The 15,241-nt window shown below is 36.1% G+C and overlaps 1 protein-coding gene across 14 annotated transcripts in view; it reads left to right on the forward strand.

Annotated features, from left to right (window-relative positions):
• Positions 1-15,241, forward strand: part of ZMYM2 (zinc finger MYM-type containing 2) — a 108,042-nt gene that overhangs the window by 58,320 nt on the left and 34,481 nt on the right. For all 14 annotated transcript variants that reach the window (XM_062194509.1, XM_062194513.1, XM_062194506.1 and 11 more), the window contains 4 exons: positions 401-516; positions 4,014-4,130; positions 7,003-7,153; positions 9,851-10,023. In XM_062194509.1, coding sequence (XP_062050493.1) covers positions 401-516; positions 4,014-4,130; positions 7,003-7,153; positions 9,851-10,023 — 557 coding nt within the window. The remainder of the gene's footprint in view (positions 1-400; positions 517-4,013; positions 4,131-7,002; positions 7,154-9,850; positions 10,024-15,241) is intronic.

A 15,241-nucleotide genomic window follows, 5' to 3' on the forward strand; every position in this document is an offset into this window, starting at 1 on the left:
TATTTGGAAAGTTAATCTTTAATATCATCATTACTTTTTACACAAATAGTATGTTACCTTTTCTCCTTTGCTTTCTAACTGCTTTTATTTTCTTATCATACTAAACTTTCCCACCTCAAAACTGTTTTGGTTAACTTGATCATTATATACTTTTTAAAGTTACTGATTTTCTGTGTTCTTAGCTAAAATTCTTGTTCCTTCCAAAACTTAATTAATTGGATGTATTGTATATGTTTAAAATGTAATACCAGAGTTGTATTTCATGACAATATTTTTAAGGTGCAAATAAAAGAATACAGAAGGTTGTTTTAAAAGAAAAATCATCTCAGCATTCAAAATTTAAAAAAAAAAACTTTAGTTGCTTTATGAAGAAATCAGATATGTACCTTTTATCTCCTAGGTTTGGGAATTATTTGCCATTTTTGTAAGCGAAACTCCTTACCTCAATACCAAGCCACAATGCCTGATGGAAAACTGTATAACTTTTGCAATTCCAATTGTGTGGCTAAATTTCAGGTTTGTTATTTATTTTGTATACCCTCTCATCCTAATTAAAAAAACATAGAAAATAAACTGTAATTAATGTGCTTTATCTTATTAGTTTATTTTTACATGTTATTTTGAGGGTCAGATTGATGGTTGGAGATTTTAAAATGAATACCAGATGACCTGGTTGCACTGTCTGCTTAGCACAGATAATCTGATTTTTGAATTGTTATTGTGATACAAATTTTCAAGAAAAATTTAATATAATTGAGTTCAGTACTTGAAGTAGTCTCTTCTCTTGTTAGATGGTTTGGATAAAACATGAACCTTAAGGAAAACCTACTCCTTGATAAATGAATGTGTATGTACCCAGGAAGTGATGAGTATACATGGTTTCTTCGTAGAAATCATATAAAAAATGGCATTTGATGTGATAGTAGGTTTTAATTTAATACAGATCAGTTTCAGGGAGATATTTTTCATTTTGGTAAATGTAAAGAACTTTCATTCGGAGATCTGTGTTTCTCAGGAGGTAGTATTACTGGAATTGCTCAAACTTAATCTGTTGACCATTAGGAAGCAATAATTTAGAAGGCATTCAAGCATTAATAAGGTAGTAACAGAAGGTTTACTTGTTGTATATTAAAGTTTCAGGGTACTACCTAAAGGTTCAAGCCAATGCATAAAATTTTGCTTCATGAGTTAATTCATCCAACCCTTCTACTTTGCTCTAGGTTCTATGCTCTATGTAAATTTATTTAAAATGAAAATATAAGTCTCATAAGTATGCTGTGATAGTTGCTATAATAGATATTAGTGCCTTTTTTAAAAAAGATTATTTTTATTTATTTGAAAGGAAGAAAGAAAGGGAGAGACAGAAAGAGATCTTCCATCCACTGATTCACTTCCTAAAACACTGCAGCAGCCAAGACTGGGCCATGCCAAAACCAGGAACTCAGAACTTCGTCCAGATCCCACAGATAGACAGTAGGGGCTGAAGTATTGGGCCATCTTCTGCTGCTTTCCCAGGCACATTAGCAGGGAGCTGGGTCAGAAGTGGAGCATCTGGTACTCAAAGCAGGTGCTCCCATATGGAATGCTGCATCAAAAGTGGCATCTTAACATGCTGCTCCACAATGGAAGCCCCAGTTATTAGCGTTTAAATTGAGATGGTTTTGAATTTAGCCAAGTGACTGTCAAATTAATTGACTGTTAGATTCCTACTGAACTTAGGTGATAAACCACATTCAAGTCTAACTTTTATTTTAAAAATTGAGATCATGGCAATTGATATGACTATGGTAAATACTGTTTCTACCAAGTTAGCTTTTTTGTTTTTAAAGATTTATTTATTTATTTATTTATTTATTTATTTGAAAGAGTTATACAGAGAGAGAAGGAGAGGCAGAAAGAGGTCTTCCATCGCTGCTTCACTCTCCAGTTGGCTACATGGCTGGAGCTGGGCCAATCAGAAGCCAGGAGCCAGGAGCTAGGGATTATTAGAAGAGAAAGACATTGTCTGTTGCATGCTGTATGTCAGTTCTTGAACTTTTATTACTTTTTTTGATTTTGTTGGGTAAACTGAATTGATTATTGAGAGTGTTTCAACTACCTTTTTCATTTAATTGAAACTTATATTGCCTATGATTTAATGAGCCCTTCTATGTGTGTGTATATTAACATCTTAAAGAATAACTTCCAGGCCAGCTCTCTGCTGTGGCCAGGGAGTGCAGTGGAGGATGGCCGGAGTACTTGGGCCCTGCACCCTATGGGAGACCAGGATAAGCACCTGGCTCCTGCCATCGGATCAGCGCGGTGCACCGGCCGCAGCAAGCTGGCCGCGGCGGCCATTAAAGGATGAACCAATGGCAAAGGAAGACCTTTCTCTCTGTCTGTCTCAATAAAAAACCCAATATTTTTCCTTATGTTTATGCAAGGCATATATTTTGAGCTTTATGTATTATTAGATGTTTTTGCATTTAAAATTAAGGTGATAGGATAGTATTCTCTTAGTCCATTTAGACTGTTGTAACACAATACCTTAGACTGGGATTCTCTCAGCCCTGGAGACAGGGAGGGATAAGATAAGGCTCTGATAGATTTGTGTGTGTTGAGGACCTCTTCCCATAGACGGTGTCTTTTCACTGTACCCTCACATGGTGGAATGGGCAAATATGCTCTCCCAGCTTCTCTCAGATTATCTAAACCTCACTTAGATCATGAGGGTAATCTGATCACCCCAAGTGCCCCTACCTCAAGGTTTAGGATTTCAGTATGAATTTTGGGGGATTACAAACATTCAGACTAAAACGTATTCCATTTGATTTGAAAGAATAGTTAACTTTAATGGAAAGTTTCAAAATTTTGGAATCTCTAATGGTCATGTTGGTTTTTGTTTTAAAAGTTATTCTTAGTAAATGTAAATGTCAAATGTATAGGTTTTATTTTTTCATAAATGTGTTCTATTTAGGAGTTTTAAACATAAAGGTTTCTTTCACCCCTGTATTACATACATATATAATTATATATAATTTGTATTAGAGTTGTAAAGAATGATCATTAAATAGCATTGTGCTCACTACTGTGATTAGGAATTTTAAAAAACTCAGGGGCTGGTGTTGTGGCATAGTGGGTGAGGCCACTGCCTGTGGCACCAGCATCCCATTTGGGCACAGTTCATATGGAAGTCTGAGCTGTTCCACTTCCTATCCAGCTCCCTGATGATGCACCTGGGAAAGCAGTGGAAGGTGGTCCAAGTGATTGGTCTCCTGCTCCTATATGGGAGACCCTGATGAAGCTCCTGGCTCCTGGCACAGCCCTGGCCATTGGGGCCATTTGAGGAGTGAACCAGTGGATAGAAGACCTCTCTCTGTTTCTCTTTGTCTCTGCCTCATCCTCTCTGTAACTCTGATTTTCAAATAAATAAATAACTTTTTTAAAAAATAAAAAATACTTTTAAAGTCCATATTTGCTTATATCCTATCTTGCCCTATTTTATTTTTAAAAAATTCCTAGTATGAATTTCTTTCTAACTTTGTTGAAGGACTGTAAAATTTTAAAAAGTGATATAAGTTTTCTGTGATGGACCTGGAGTGAAAATATGACAATGATACAGTGGGACAAATTGTTTAAAAATTAGATGCCTTATGGTTATTGGAGAGGTCAATAGGAGGCAAATGTTTTTAAACTTCCATGTGCTAGTTCAGAATTTGGCAACCTTCCTATTGTTTACTTATATTTGCTTTAAGTAAAAAAAATCCATAGTTGTACTATAAGGTTTTTTCATACTGTTTTTAGTATTTTTGGTAAATAATAGTTAATCCTGTAAAAATACTGAATTTTGATTTTATAAAACTAACTTAGAATGCCACTATAATTTTAAATATAAAATTCAGAAATGTAACTTTATGTGATAAAAAAAATTTATATACATGTTGTTTTCTAGAGACAGTACATATTTAACAGTAGTCACAAGTAGAAATTCTAAAGTATATATGAGCTACAATATATTTTGTGTTTTGTTCCAGGCTTTAAGCATGCAGTCATCTCCAAATGGTCAGTTTGTAGCACCAAGTGATATTCAGTTGAAATGCAACTACTGCAAAAATTCCTTTTGTTCCAAACCGGAAATTTTGGAATGGGAGGCAAGTCATGTTTTATTACATATATTATTTAGTGCTAAAATGAAAAGTCTGGTGAATTACCTGTAATATTTCCTTTTTAGTAGATAGGAACAAGCTTTTCAGGTTTTGTGAAGAATGGATTGTTTGCTTTCTTATGGCTGTGAGACCAACATAAGATCTGTTTCTTTGCAGATTAGACAAAAATCATTGACGTCATACTCAGAATATATTCATAGTAGTTATACAGGATGCTGTTATCTTTAGCTAGGGTCCCTGGAGTGACTGTAAATTGTTTTTCCTCCTGTCCTCTTAAATACTACCTGTGATCTATAATATCTTCGGGCACCAATACCTGTAAAAGTGAGAATTTCTTAGTCATATATACTACATTGTATTTTAATGAAATAAGAGAGCCTTATGCTAATAAAAGTTTCTTTTATTTAAATAAGAGTGCTAACTTTTACAAGTTTACTAATTTACTTTGCTCTTAGCTGCTACTCTGAGTACTGGGTTTTGTTTCCATTAAGGGAGCAGTCATGGATAGATAGATGGCTTGGGTTACTGGTTACCTATTGCTTTCTTGAGCTATACTCAGTTTGGCCAATATTTCCTTTCTCTCTCTCTCTTTTTTTTTTTTGGAATGGGTATAGTAGGGATATGAGGCATGGAATATGTAATAAAATGGTATACAAGATGTAGTTAGTACTAACAGACTACTCATGGGTCAGAATTTATTAGTGTCTTGGCAAATCACTCAATATGTAAGTTGTAGGCTATAAAGGTCATACCCAGAATTGGACTGTGATTTCTAAGTACTTTGGAAATATAAAATTTCATTATTTTAATACCTTACTGCCTGGAAAATTTTTAGCTTATTTAGTTTGCTGCTATCTCCAGAGCATTTAAACCAGTCATCCTTTGAGACTGCTATTGGCATCCAGTGATGATTTTCTTGTGAATAATAACCCTGTTTAAGCAAGAGCAGAAATAATGTTGGATGCCTAGTTAGAGAAGAAAGGAATGAAACGAGAATAAGTATGGGAGACTGGCACTGTGAATCAGCGGGTTAAGCCATGGCCTGTAGTGCTGGCAATCCATATGGGCGCCTGTTCAGGTTTTAGCCATTCTGCTTCTGGTCCAGTTCTCTGCTGATTTGCCTGGGAAAGCAGTGAAAGATGGCCCTAGTGCTTGGGCCCCTGCACCCTATGGGAGACCCAGAAGAAGCTCCTCGCTCCTGGCCTCTTATCAGTGCAGCTTCGACAGTTGCAGCCAATTGGGGAGTGAATTAGTGAATGGAAGATCTCTTTCGCTGTCTCTTTCCTTCTCTCTCTCTGCAACTCCGCTTTTGAAATAAATAAATCACAAAAGAGAATGAGTAAGGAAATCCATTAGCAAGCACATGGAATAGTATCATGTTGCAATTGAATTCTGATGATCCTAGATGACAATGAGGTCCTTTCCAGCAAGAATGTGTCAGTATTGCACCAGTCTTGTTGCTGTGTTGCTTTTGTTAATATGAAGGTTAAGTTGAGAGACTGTCATACTGAATGAGAGTTGAGCGTACCTCAGGAGATTGGGGCTTCTTACTCCATGGTTGACAGTTGTAGTTCCCTTGTTGCCTTTTTCTATTGCCGGTTAGTTATAATGTGGCAACTTTCACCTAATGATTGTCTTATTAGTTGAGTTGTTTCCTATATTTTGTCACTGTCTTTATTATGGTCTTTAGCTGTCTTTACTATGTGTTAGGTTTAGTCTATGTCTTCAAAATAATTTGAGTTTTAGAGCCTGCTTTTTTGGAAGTTTTAAATTGTTCATCACTGCTTGAATGGATATGAGGAATATTCAAAAAGTTCATGGAAAAAGGTGTGTTATGAAAATCGAATGCGGCCGGCGCTGTGGCTTAACAGGCTAATCCTCCACCTTGTGGCGCTGGCACACCGGGTTCTAGTCCCGGTCGGGGCGCCAGATTCTATCCCGGTTGCCCCTCTTCCAGGCCAGCTCTCTGCTGTGGCCCGGGAAGGCCGTGGAGGATGGCCCAAGTGCTTGGGCCCTGCACCCGCATGGGAGACCAGGAGAAGCACCTGGCTCTTGGCTTCGTATCAGCACGATGCACTGGCTGCAGCGGCCATTGGAGGGTGAACTAACGGCAAAAAGGAAGACCTTTCTCTCTGTCTCTCCTCTCTCTCACTATCCACTCTGCCTGTAAAAAAAAAAAAAGTGCAAGGAAAAAAAAAAAACTGAACAGATTTTCTACATTTTGTACTTTTCATTCCATATTCCATGAACTTTTTTAAAGTGTTCTTATGTTTGAAAGGTATCTTTGGTTATTGTGAAATAACTTTGGTTACAGAAGAATTAACTAAAGTTCTAGCCACGTTCTATTTAAGGGAACCAACTCAGTCTCAAGCTTCGTAGCATACTGTATGATGGCACCAAATTTAATACTTTTATCCATGATAGATCTGTTAGGTGTAATTGGAATATGATTGAACCTACTTGCCTATCCTCAACAAGGAATTTTTTTTGACTGAAAATGTTATTGCTGTCATACTTCTCATCTTCGCTTACCTGTATTGTATTTCCCGTTGCTTTTTTTCCCATTTCTCTAATTCTCTTAGCAATATAAAACTGCCATTTTATTTTAGTGATAATTTTGCTATTACTGAGTAATTTCAGAGTAGTTAATAGTGTTGAGTTCTGTGGTGCTATTTACATTTAGCAGTGAACTGGTTAAACTAGGTGTTCATGTACCATAGCAAGTATGTCCTAAAGGATCATCACATTAAGTAGGTAAATGATTTAACTTTGTTTCTGTAAAAGTGGCTTGTTTATTTCTTAAACGTGTTCTTGAGGTGGTTGTCATTACTTACCAAGGTTCCCATTGTGCATTTAGAACAAAGTGCATCAGTTCTGCAGCAAAACTTGTTCAGATGACTATAAGAAGTTGCATTGCATAGTTACATATTGCGAATACTGTCAAGAGGAGAAGACTCTTCATGAAACAGTAAATTTCTCTGGCGTTAAGAGACCTTTCTGTAGTGAAGGCAAGTGTATATACAGTGTTATTCATAACTTGTATTGATATTTAATGTTTTTTTTGCCAAAATATTTCTAAAATACACAAGTATATGTCCAGAGTAGCTGCCAATTTTAATGTAGCTGAACTAAAAAAATTAAGTTCACCTTTCTACTGACTTGCTTTGTGATTTTGTATGTTTTTGTAGATCTCTAAGACTCTAAAAATTGGGTAACCTCTTTTTTTCCATTAAAAGGAAGTTCTGATAATTAAATTAAAGCATTGTTATTATACCATATCATCTCTAAGCTTACACCTTGTGATTTGAAAGTTGGTTTTCCAAATAGATGAGAGTGGCTTCCCGTTAGCTCTATTTTCCCTACTCTGCTTGCTGCTTAACCTGCACAGGTTTTCAGTAATTGAACATTCCTAATTGAACAGATTGAACATCCTAATCCAAAAATCTGAAAATAAACGGCGTTGGTGGTTTAGTGGTGAGCATAGCTGCCTTCCAAAAATCTGAAAATAGAAAATCTCTTACTGCTAACAAGATTCTTAAATTTTGGATTTTGGGGCTTTTATGGTCTTTAGTTTAGAGCTACTCAGTTGGTAGTCTATACAAATATGCCAAAATCTTAAAAAAAACAACCCGAAGTCTAAAATACTTGTTGTCTCAAGCATGTCAGATAAGGGATACTCAATATGTTTCCTATAGCAGTACTACAATGGGAAAATGCTTCTAAAGTTTCAGTTTGGGATATCAGGAAAACATTCAAGGATTTTCTTTCTTCTCATCTATACTTTTGCTGCTCTGATTCTAGGATGCAGATTATAGAAGGAACTCTAGTTCTAAATGTACTTCTCCAGTGATAGGAACCAAGATCGTAACTATGGGTTTTGGGCTTTTGTTATTTTTTCTATTCCCAAATGTCATATCAAGTTCTAAGCTGGCTTTCACTTTCTGTTCTTTCTTTGGCTTTTCTCACTGAGCTTCCACCAGCTTTCCTATTTGCTGTCTTCACCTGTTATTTTCCAGTGTGGAATTAAAAAATTTTTTTGGATCTATTTTTTTTATATATTTCTACTCTGTTTTGGGGTAAGGGAAATCCTTAATGGCAGTAGTGGTAATGGCAGCAAAAATAAAAGATTTATGAATCCATTCAGCTAGTGTCTCCATTAGTACTTTCCACATGTGATAAAAAACTACGTATGTAAGAGTGTGCTGTCTATAAACCAAGGTATCCTATTTATGTTTAGTTAGTACTTTTTCACCTGGAGTTAAAGGTAATCACATTTTACTGTTATTTAAGAGCCAAACTGTGCAAGTGAGAAATCCTAAAAATGTCTCATTGGAAAGATTGATTCCGAATTAATTTAACTATCTTTACCTGAGTTTTTGTGTAATGACAATCTTAGTGATTGATAAGTCTGAACACATTATTACTAATTGCATAGATATCTGATTTTGTGCTACTTAGATTGCAGTCATGCATCATTTAACAGTGTGAAATCTGGGGAATGCATCTCAATTGTTTTATGAACATCATCAAGTGTATTTTGACCATCTAAAATAGTTATGTCACTAGACAATATAATCTTACATGACCACTGTTCTATATGTGGTCTCTCGTTGGCTAAAATATTTAGTTTATAGTACATCACTATATATGGATTTTACAAAAATGGATAGATAGTGGTCCGTAAATAGCTTAATCTTCAACTGGTGAGACTTAAAAGTTTAGATAGATAATGAAAAGTTAAACTCATGCAACTTTTCTTGTTAGATATGGCTTTTTCTTTTACTGCACCTAGTTCTGTTGTAGGACCTGTCAGAAATAAGAAAATAAAATATTAAAAAATTATCCACAATACCTGGTTGCATAAAGCAACAAAGATAAATTTTTCAAAATGTTTTACAATATATTTCAAGGTATACATATACACATGTATAAATTCATATATATAAATGATTCAGATAAATTATATGGAAAACAATTGTAATTCATGTTCTTAAAATTAGTTTCAAGATGCAGTGTTTCTGGTGGCATTGTAATTTGAGCTCCTTATTACAAAGGTTGATGAGACATTATAAGTCATTCTACTTATGTGACCCAGCAAGAGTAAAGGCATGGAAGAGTATTTATTTAATTCTCATAGATATTTTAGGGAATAAATAAAATAGATATGTAAAGATATTTAAAATAACATTTTCTTAAGGAAGAGATGAGCAAGTATTTTATTTTCTTTGGAAAAGTCCATAAACCAGTTTTTCTTCCCTGAAGGGTGAGGTAAGCTGGAATATTTGGCTACAGTATCTACTTAGCTGAAGATTTCTGTAAGTTTACTTAAGAGGTATTCAGCAGTCTACATTGTTTGGTTTCTCTAAAATGTCTATTTGTGGTGTGCTTATTCTTATACTCCAAGATTTTACTAGACAGAACAATGAAAACTGTTAAAACACTTTAATAGATTTTAATGTCTTAAAAAAGTATTTGAAACCACATGCTAGAAAATATCATCTAATATTCATCTTCTGTTCCAGTTTTTACAGGTTGATGTTGATCTACAGTTTTTCTAGCTTTGGTCAGGCAACAAAAGATAACTTTATTTAAATATATAGGATGCTTTCTAAAGCTAATAATCAACTTGATCTAGAAGATCTGTGTCAGCTCAAAAATTAGTTTTTGATTTTTTTGTTTTAATATTTAAATCTTGTATTTTTCAGGCTGCAAACTATTGTACAAACAGGACTTTGCCAGACGTTTAGGATTGAGATGCGTTACTTGCAACTATTGTTCTCAGCTCTGTAAGAAGGGTGCAACTAAAGAACTTGATGGTGTAGTGAGAGATTTCTGCAGTGAAGACTGCTGTAAGAAATTTCAGGATTGGTACTATAAGGCAAGTAACTCCAGATTTTCACTATGGCAGCCATTTGAGCAGTCTTAAAAAACTTTAGCTATTTCCATTATCAATATGGTGACTCATTTATTTTTAAGATGTATACATTTTAGGCATAGCCTCAGTTATACTATCTTTTCAGTTCATTGTTTATAAAGTCCAGTAGAATTTTTACTTTCTTAAAAAAAATTACTTATGCAATACTAAAGACTTGGAGACACCTATATTCAATAAATGTAGTTTAATCAAATGGACTATTTCCCTAAATTTGCTGTTTCTTTATCTTACTAAAAAATTATTTGAGGGGCCGATGTAGTGAGTAATGCCACTGCCTGTGATGCTGGTGTCCCATGTAGGCACTAGTTCGTGTCCTAGCTGCTCCACTTCCAATCTAACTTCCTGCTAATGGCCTGGGAAAAGCAGAGAAAGATGATCCATGTGTTTGGGCGCTTGCCAGCCACGTGGGAGACCTGGATCAAGCTCCTGACTTCAGCCTCGTCCAGCACTGGCCATTAATTTGGGAAGTGAACCAGAGGATAGCAGATCTCTCTTTCTTTCTCCTTGTCTCTTCTGTAACTCTTGACTTTCAAAATAATAAATAAATCTTTAAAAAAATTATTAGAGAGCTCACTCCTTTCCACTGGTTGATTAACCAGATGCCTATAGTTGTGTTGGGGCTAAAGCCTGGAGTGGGGTACTCAATCTAGTTTGCTCATATGAGTGGGTGGTAGGAACCCAATTCCTTGGGTCATCACCACTGCCTCCAAGGGTCAATATTAGCAGAAATCTGGAGTCAGGTAATGAATCCAGGTATTTTAATTTTTAATTGTGGAGACTTTGAAGTGGGGAAGATACTTAATAGAGATTTAAAATATTTCATTTGAAACTGTGTGTATGTATGTTATTAAAGTCCATGTTTTTAAAAGTAAAGATAAATTTCTTTTAGTTCATTGCATTATTATGTTTCTGGATAAGAAAATCAGGTATAAATATGGATGTTGGGTAGTCAGATATTACCCACAAAACAGTTGTTAATTCCTGTGTCAATAACATGGAAACTGTCTCAGGGCTGGAGCTTCATTGTGGATAATAAAATTATAAAGCATGTGAAAATAGGCTTGATAGTAACATCCAAATTATGAGATATCTATAAAGAATGAAAATAGAACGGTTAAAAGATGGAGAATAATACTATTTATTTTACTTTTCATGATGATACTGCTAGGAGAGTTGTATCATTTTTTGAATATCTACAACTCAATATGCTAACTAGGATTTTGTAAATTAAAAGAAGATACTTTCTTAATTTTCAGAAGTAAAATAATTAGCTAAAAAGTTTGGCATTTACTTTTTTAAAAAGTTGCTTCATTATTTTACTGTGGATTCCCAATGATTTAAGCCTTCAACTTTAGGTTAAATTTTAAAAGTACACAAAGGACAAACTTTATGCTGTCTAACATGGACTCCTTCTCTTCTAAACCAACATTTTGTGGTATTGTAGATGACATTTTGAGAAATCCCTCAGAAAAGTGTTACTTTGGCTTTTGAAGCTTAATTTTAGTTTAACACACATAAATGCACCTTTCTCCCCATGGTTTAGGGAAGTTTTGTTTTTGAAAAATTCTTTTGAGAGGCTGGTGCTGTGGCATGGTAGGTTGGGCTTCCACCTCCTGCGCTGGCATCCCATGTGGGTGCTGATTCAAATCCCGGCTTCTCCTGTTCCAGTCCAGCATTCTGCTGATGCGCCTGGGAGGGCAGGAAAGGATGGCCCAAGTTCTTGGGCCACTGCACCCACACGTAAGACCAGGAGGAGGCTCCTGGCTCCTGGCTCCGGATCAGCCCAACCTCAGCCATTGGCGGCAATTTGGGGAGTGGATTAGTGGCTAGAGGACCTCTCTGTCTCTCCCACTCTCTGTAACTCTACCTCTCAAATAAATAAATAAATAAATCTTCAAAAAATGGTTTTGAATACTGTCACAATAATAAAGCTATTTAATGACCACCAATTTGGCAATCCCATTGTATTCTTACACTTATTATCTTAATGTTTGAGACAGAAGTTGTTAGCAACGTGATTGTGAAGATTTCTGCCTGATTTTGAATCTATAATTTTAATATTTTAAATTAATCTGTTGGTGGATTTTGGTTTTTGTACACAGCACACAGTAAATGTGTTTGGCTTTTTTTTGTTTCATTACTTCCTGTTTTATATTATTTTTAATTAAAATGGAGAAATCTGTTGGCCTCTTTGTTGAGGAAGCAAAAATTATGCTTTTTGACAAAAGACTGTGGTTAGCTGAATAAAAATTCAGTGAAATGGTATGTTTCAGGATATATAAAAATAAATTAGTTTAGTATCCAGTTATAATTATCTAATTGTGTTTAATGTAAACCTTCTGCATAATGAACATATTTTTGTCATTCATTACTTGAAAATTTCAAATAAGCATCTATGTAACGGCTGGCGCCGCAGCTCACTAGACTAATCCTCTGCCTGCGGCGCCGGCACCCCTGGTTCTAGTCCCGGTTGGGGCGCCGGTTCTGTCCCGGTTGCGCCTCTTCCAGTCCAGCTCTCTGCTGTGGCCTGGGAAGGCAGTGGAGGATAGCCCAAGTGCTTGGGCCTTGCACTGGCATGGGAGACCAGGAAGAAGCACCTGGCTCCTGGCTTCGGATTGGCGCAGCGCCAGCTGTAGCGGCCATTTGAGGGGTGAACCAATGTAAGGCAGACCATTCTCTGTCTTTCTCTCTCACTGTCTAACTCTGCCTGTCAAAAAAAAAAAAAAAAAAAGAAAAGAAAAAAAGAAATTATATAACATACACAATTGCATTATTACATATTTTGCTAATCTCAGGAATAAAGGTAAGTGGATTTTTGTCAGATGGTTGGAATTTATAAAACAAATAACAATTCTGATTTTTCTATGCAATCAGTATATGCAATACAACTTTTGAAGAATTGCCTCTTCCTAATCTCCCTAACCTCTGTTTGTAAGCAGCCATTACTGAAATCAAAGAGCAAGTTTATCCTACTTGGTTTTCACTGTATTTTTTGGAAGTATGATTTATTTACTTAATTTGAATCTCAGGGTGAGAGAAAGAGAGATTTTCATCTGCTGATTTATTCCCTAAATGGTGGCAGAGGCTCAGCATTTGGATCTCCCACATGGAAGGCAGGGGCCCAAACACTTGGACCATCTTCCTCTGCTTTCCCAAGCACATTAGCAGGGAGCTGGATTGGAAGTGGAGTAGGCAGGATTTGAATCAGTTCTCTAATGCGGGGATGCCGGCATTTCAGGCAGCAGCCCACTGCTCCACAGTGCTGATCCCTGTATTTTCTTACACCTCTCAAAAATCCCTTCTGTTTGCTGCCACTATCATCAGGATCATCACCTTGAGAACATGGTAAATTAACTCCCTACTAAATATATGTTTTTTGTAGTTTATCTTTTTATTTTAAATATTCAAAATTTTAAATTTTACCCTATTAAAAATACTGACCCTTACAAGTAAATCCAACTTTAGGTATATAAACTTCAAACTCCTCATCAGAAGTACTTCATAAGTAAACCTCAAAAATAAGAGCCAGCCAATTCAACTGTTGTTATTCTAAGTTTAGTCATGAGCATTTGCTGTACACAATAATCTTACTTTCTCTTATCTTTGTGTTTCAGACTGAGAGACTAAAAAGAGTATATATAATTTTTTCATTTTTATTTAGATATTTACTGTGCTTCAAAAATCTGTTTATATTTCTTTTACTTGATTATTTTGAATGATATGTGTTTTTTGGCCCATGTAATAGCTTGCTCTGAGTTTACAATAGAGGCTTATTAAATATTCCAAATTAGAATAAAAAGATCTTTGACATCATGCAGCCAGAACATTCTGATAATAAGATTAATGTCTTTTTCTTCTCCTACATAACTTTTTGGAAAGAAGTAGATAGACGTTTCCTTAAAATGATTGTTTCCAGGCATAATGTGAAAAGCTTGGTGGGAGGATAGTTATTTACATTTTTGTATCTTTCAGATTTTTCAAAGAAAAGGATTTAATATTGTAATGAAATAATAGCTAAAATGTTTGATAATATGTTAAAGATAATACTTCAGAACATTCACTGTTCCCCAGCTGTATGTGACCATATTTTTAATAGAACTGAGCTTTTCTTTTAAACTTTCAACTTCAGATTGCAGTTTGTTAGCACATTTTTACTTATTTTGTATACCATTAGGGTGAATAATGAAAATAATAAATTCTTTAATATGCATATCCTATACTAGTGTGACTTATGAATTTTAACTGATAATTGAACTTTAAAATGTTTTCTTTGGAGGCCAGCATTGTGGTACAGCAGGTTGAGGACCTGCTTGCCATGCTGGCTTCCTGTATCAGAATGTCAGTTTGAGTCCTGGCTGCTCTGCTTCTGATACAACTCCCTGATAACGATCCTGGGAAAGCAGCAGCAGATGGCTCAAGTACTTGGGCCCTTGCCACCCATGTGGAAGAAACAGGAGTTCCAGGCTTCTGGCTTCTGGCTGGTCCAGCCTTGGCTGTGTGGCCATTTGAGTAGTGAACCAGCAGACTCCTGGCAGATCCCTGTCCCTCTACCAAATAAATAAAATTAATCTTAAAAATTTTTTGTTTGTAAACTGCTTAGGTGTATTGATTTTTAGAAAATTGTTTTTGAAATTAATGTTAGAAACAGTGCCCAATATTCTCTATTTAAATGTGCTTTTTGGAATGCTTTGCATTGTACCCAGTAACCTACTGTTTAGTCACTGAAATCTTTTTTTGGAGGCAGTGAATTATTTCATTGTACTCAGGATAGCTACATTGGGAAGTTGTAAAAAAATTATTTTAAAAATGTTTGTAAAATACCACTGTTTCATTCGTATTGATAGTCCCTCCCATTCCCTACAAAATTAGGTTTGTTGAAATAGAGAACAAATGAGGCCGGCGCCGTGGCTCAAGAGGCTAATCCTCCGCCTTGCGGCGCCGGCACACCGGGTTCTAGTCCCGGTCGGGGCACCGATCCTGTCCCGGTTGCCCCTCTTCCAGGCCAGCTCTCTGCTGTGGCCAGGGAGTGCAGTGGAGGATGGCCCAGGTCCTTGGGCCCTGCACCCCATGGGAGACCAGGAGAAGCACCTGGCTCCTGCCATCGGAACAGCGCGGTGCGCCGGCCGCAGCGCGCTACCGCGGCGGCCATTGGAGGGTGAAC

Source organism: Lepus europaeus, chromosome 6 (genome assembly GCF_033115175.1).
Source record: "Lepus europaeus isolate LE1 chromosome 6, mLepTim1.pri, whole genome shotgun sequence".
In the NCBI taxonomy this organism is placed as follows: domain Eukaryota; kingdom Metazoa; phylum Chordata; class Mammalia; order Lagomorpha; family Leporidae; genus Lepus; species Lepus europaeus.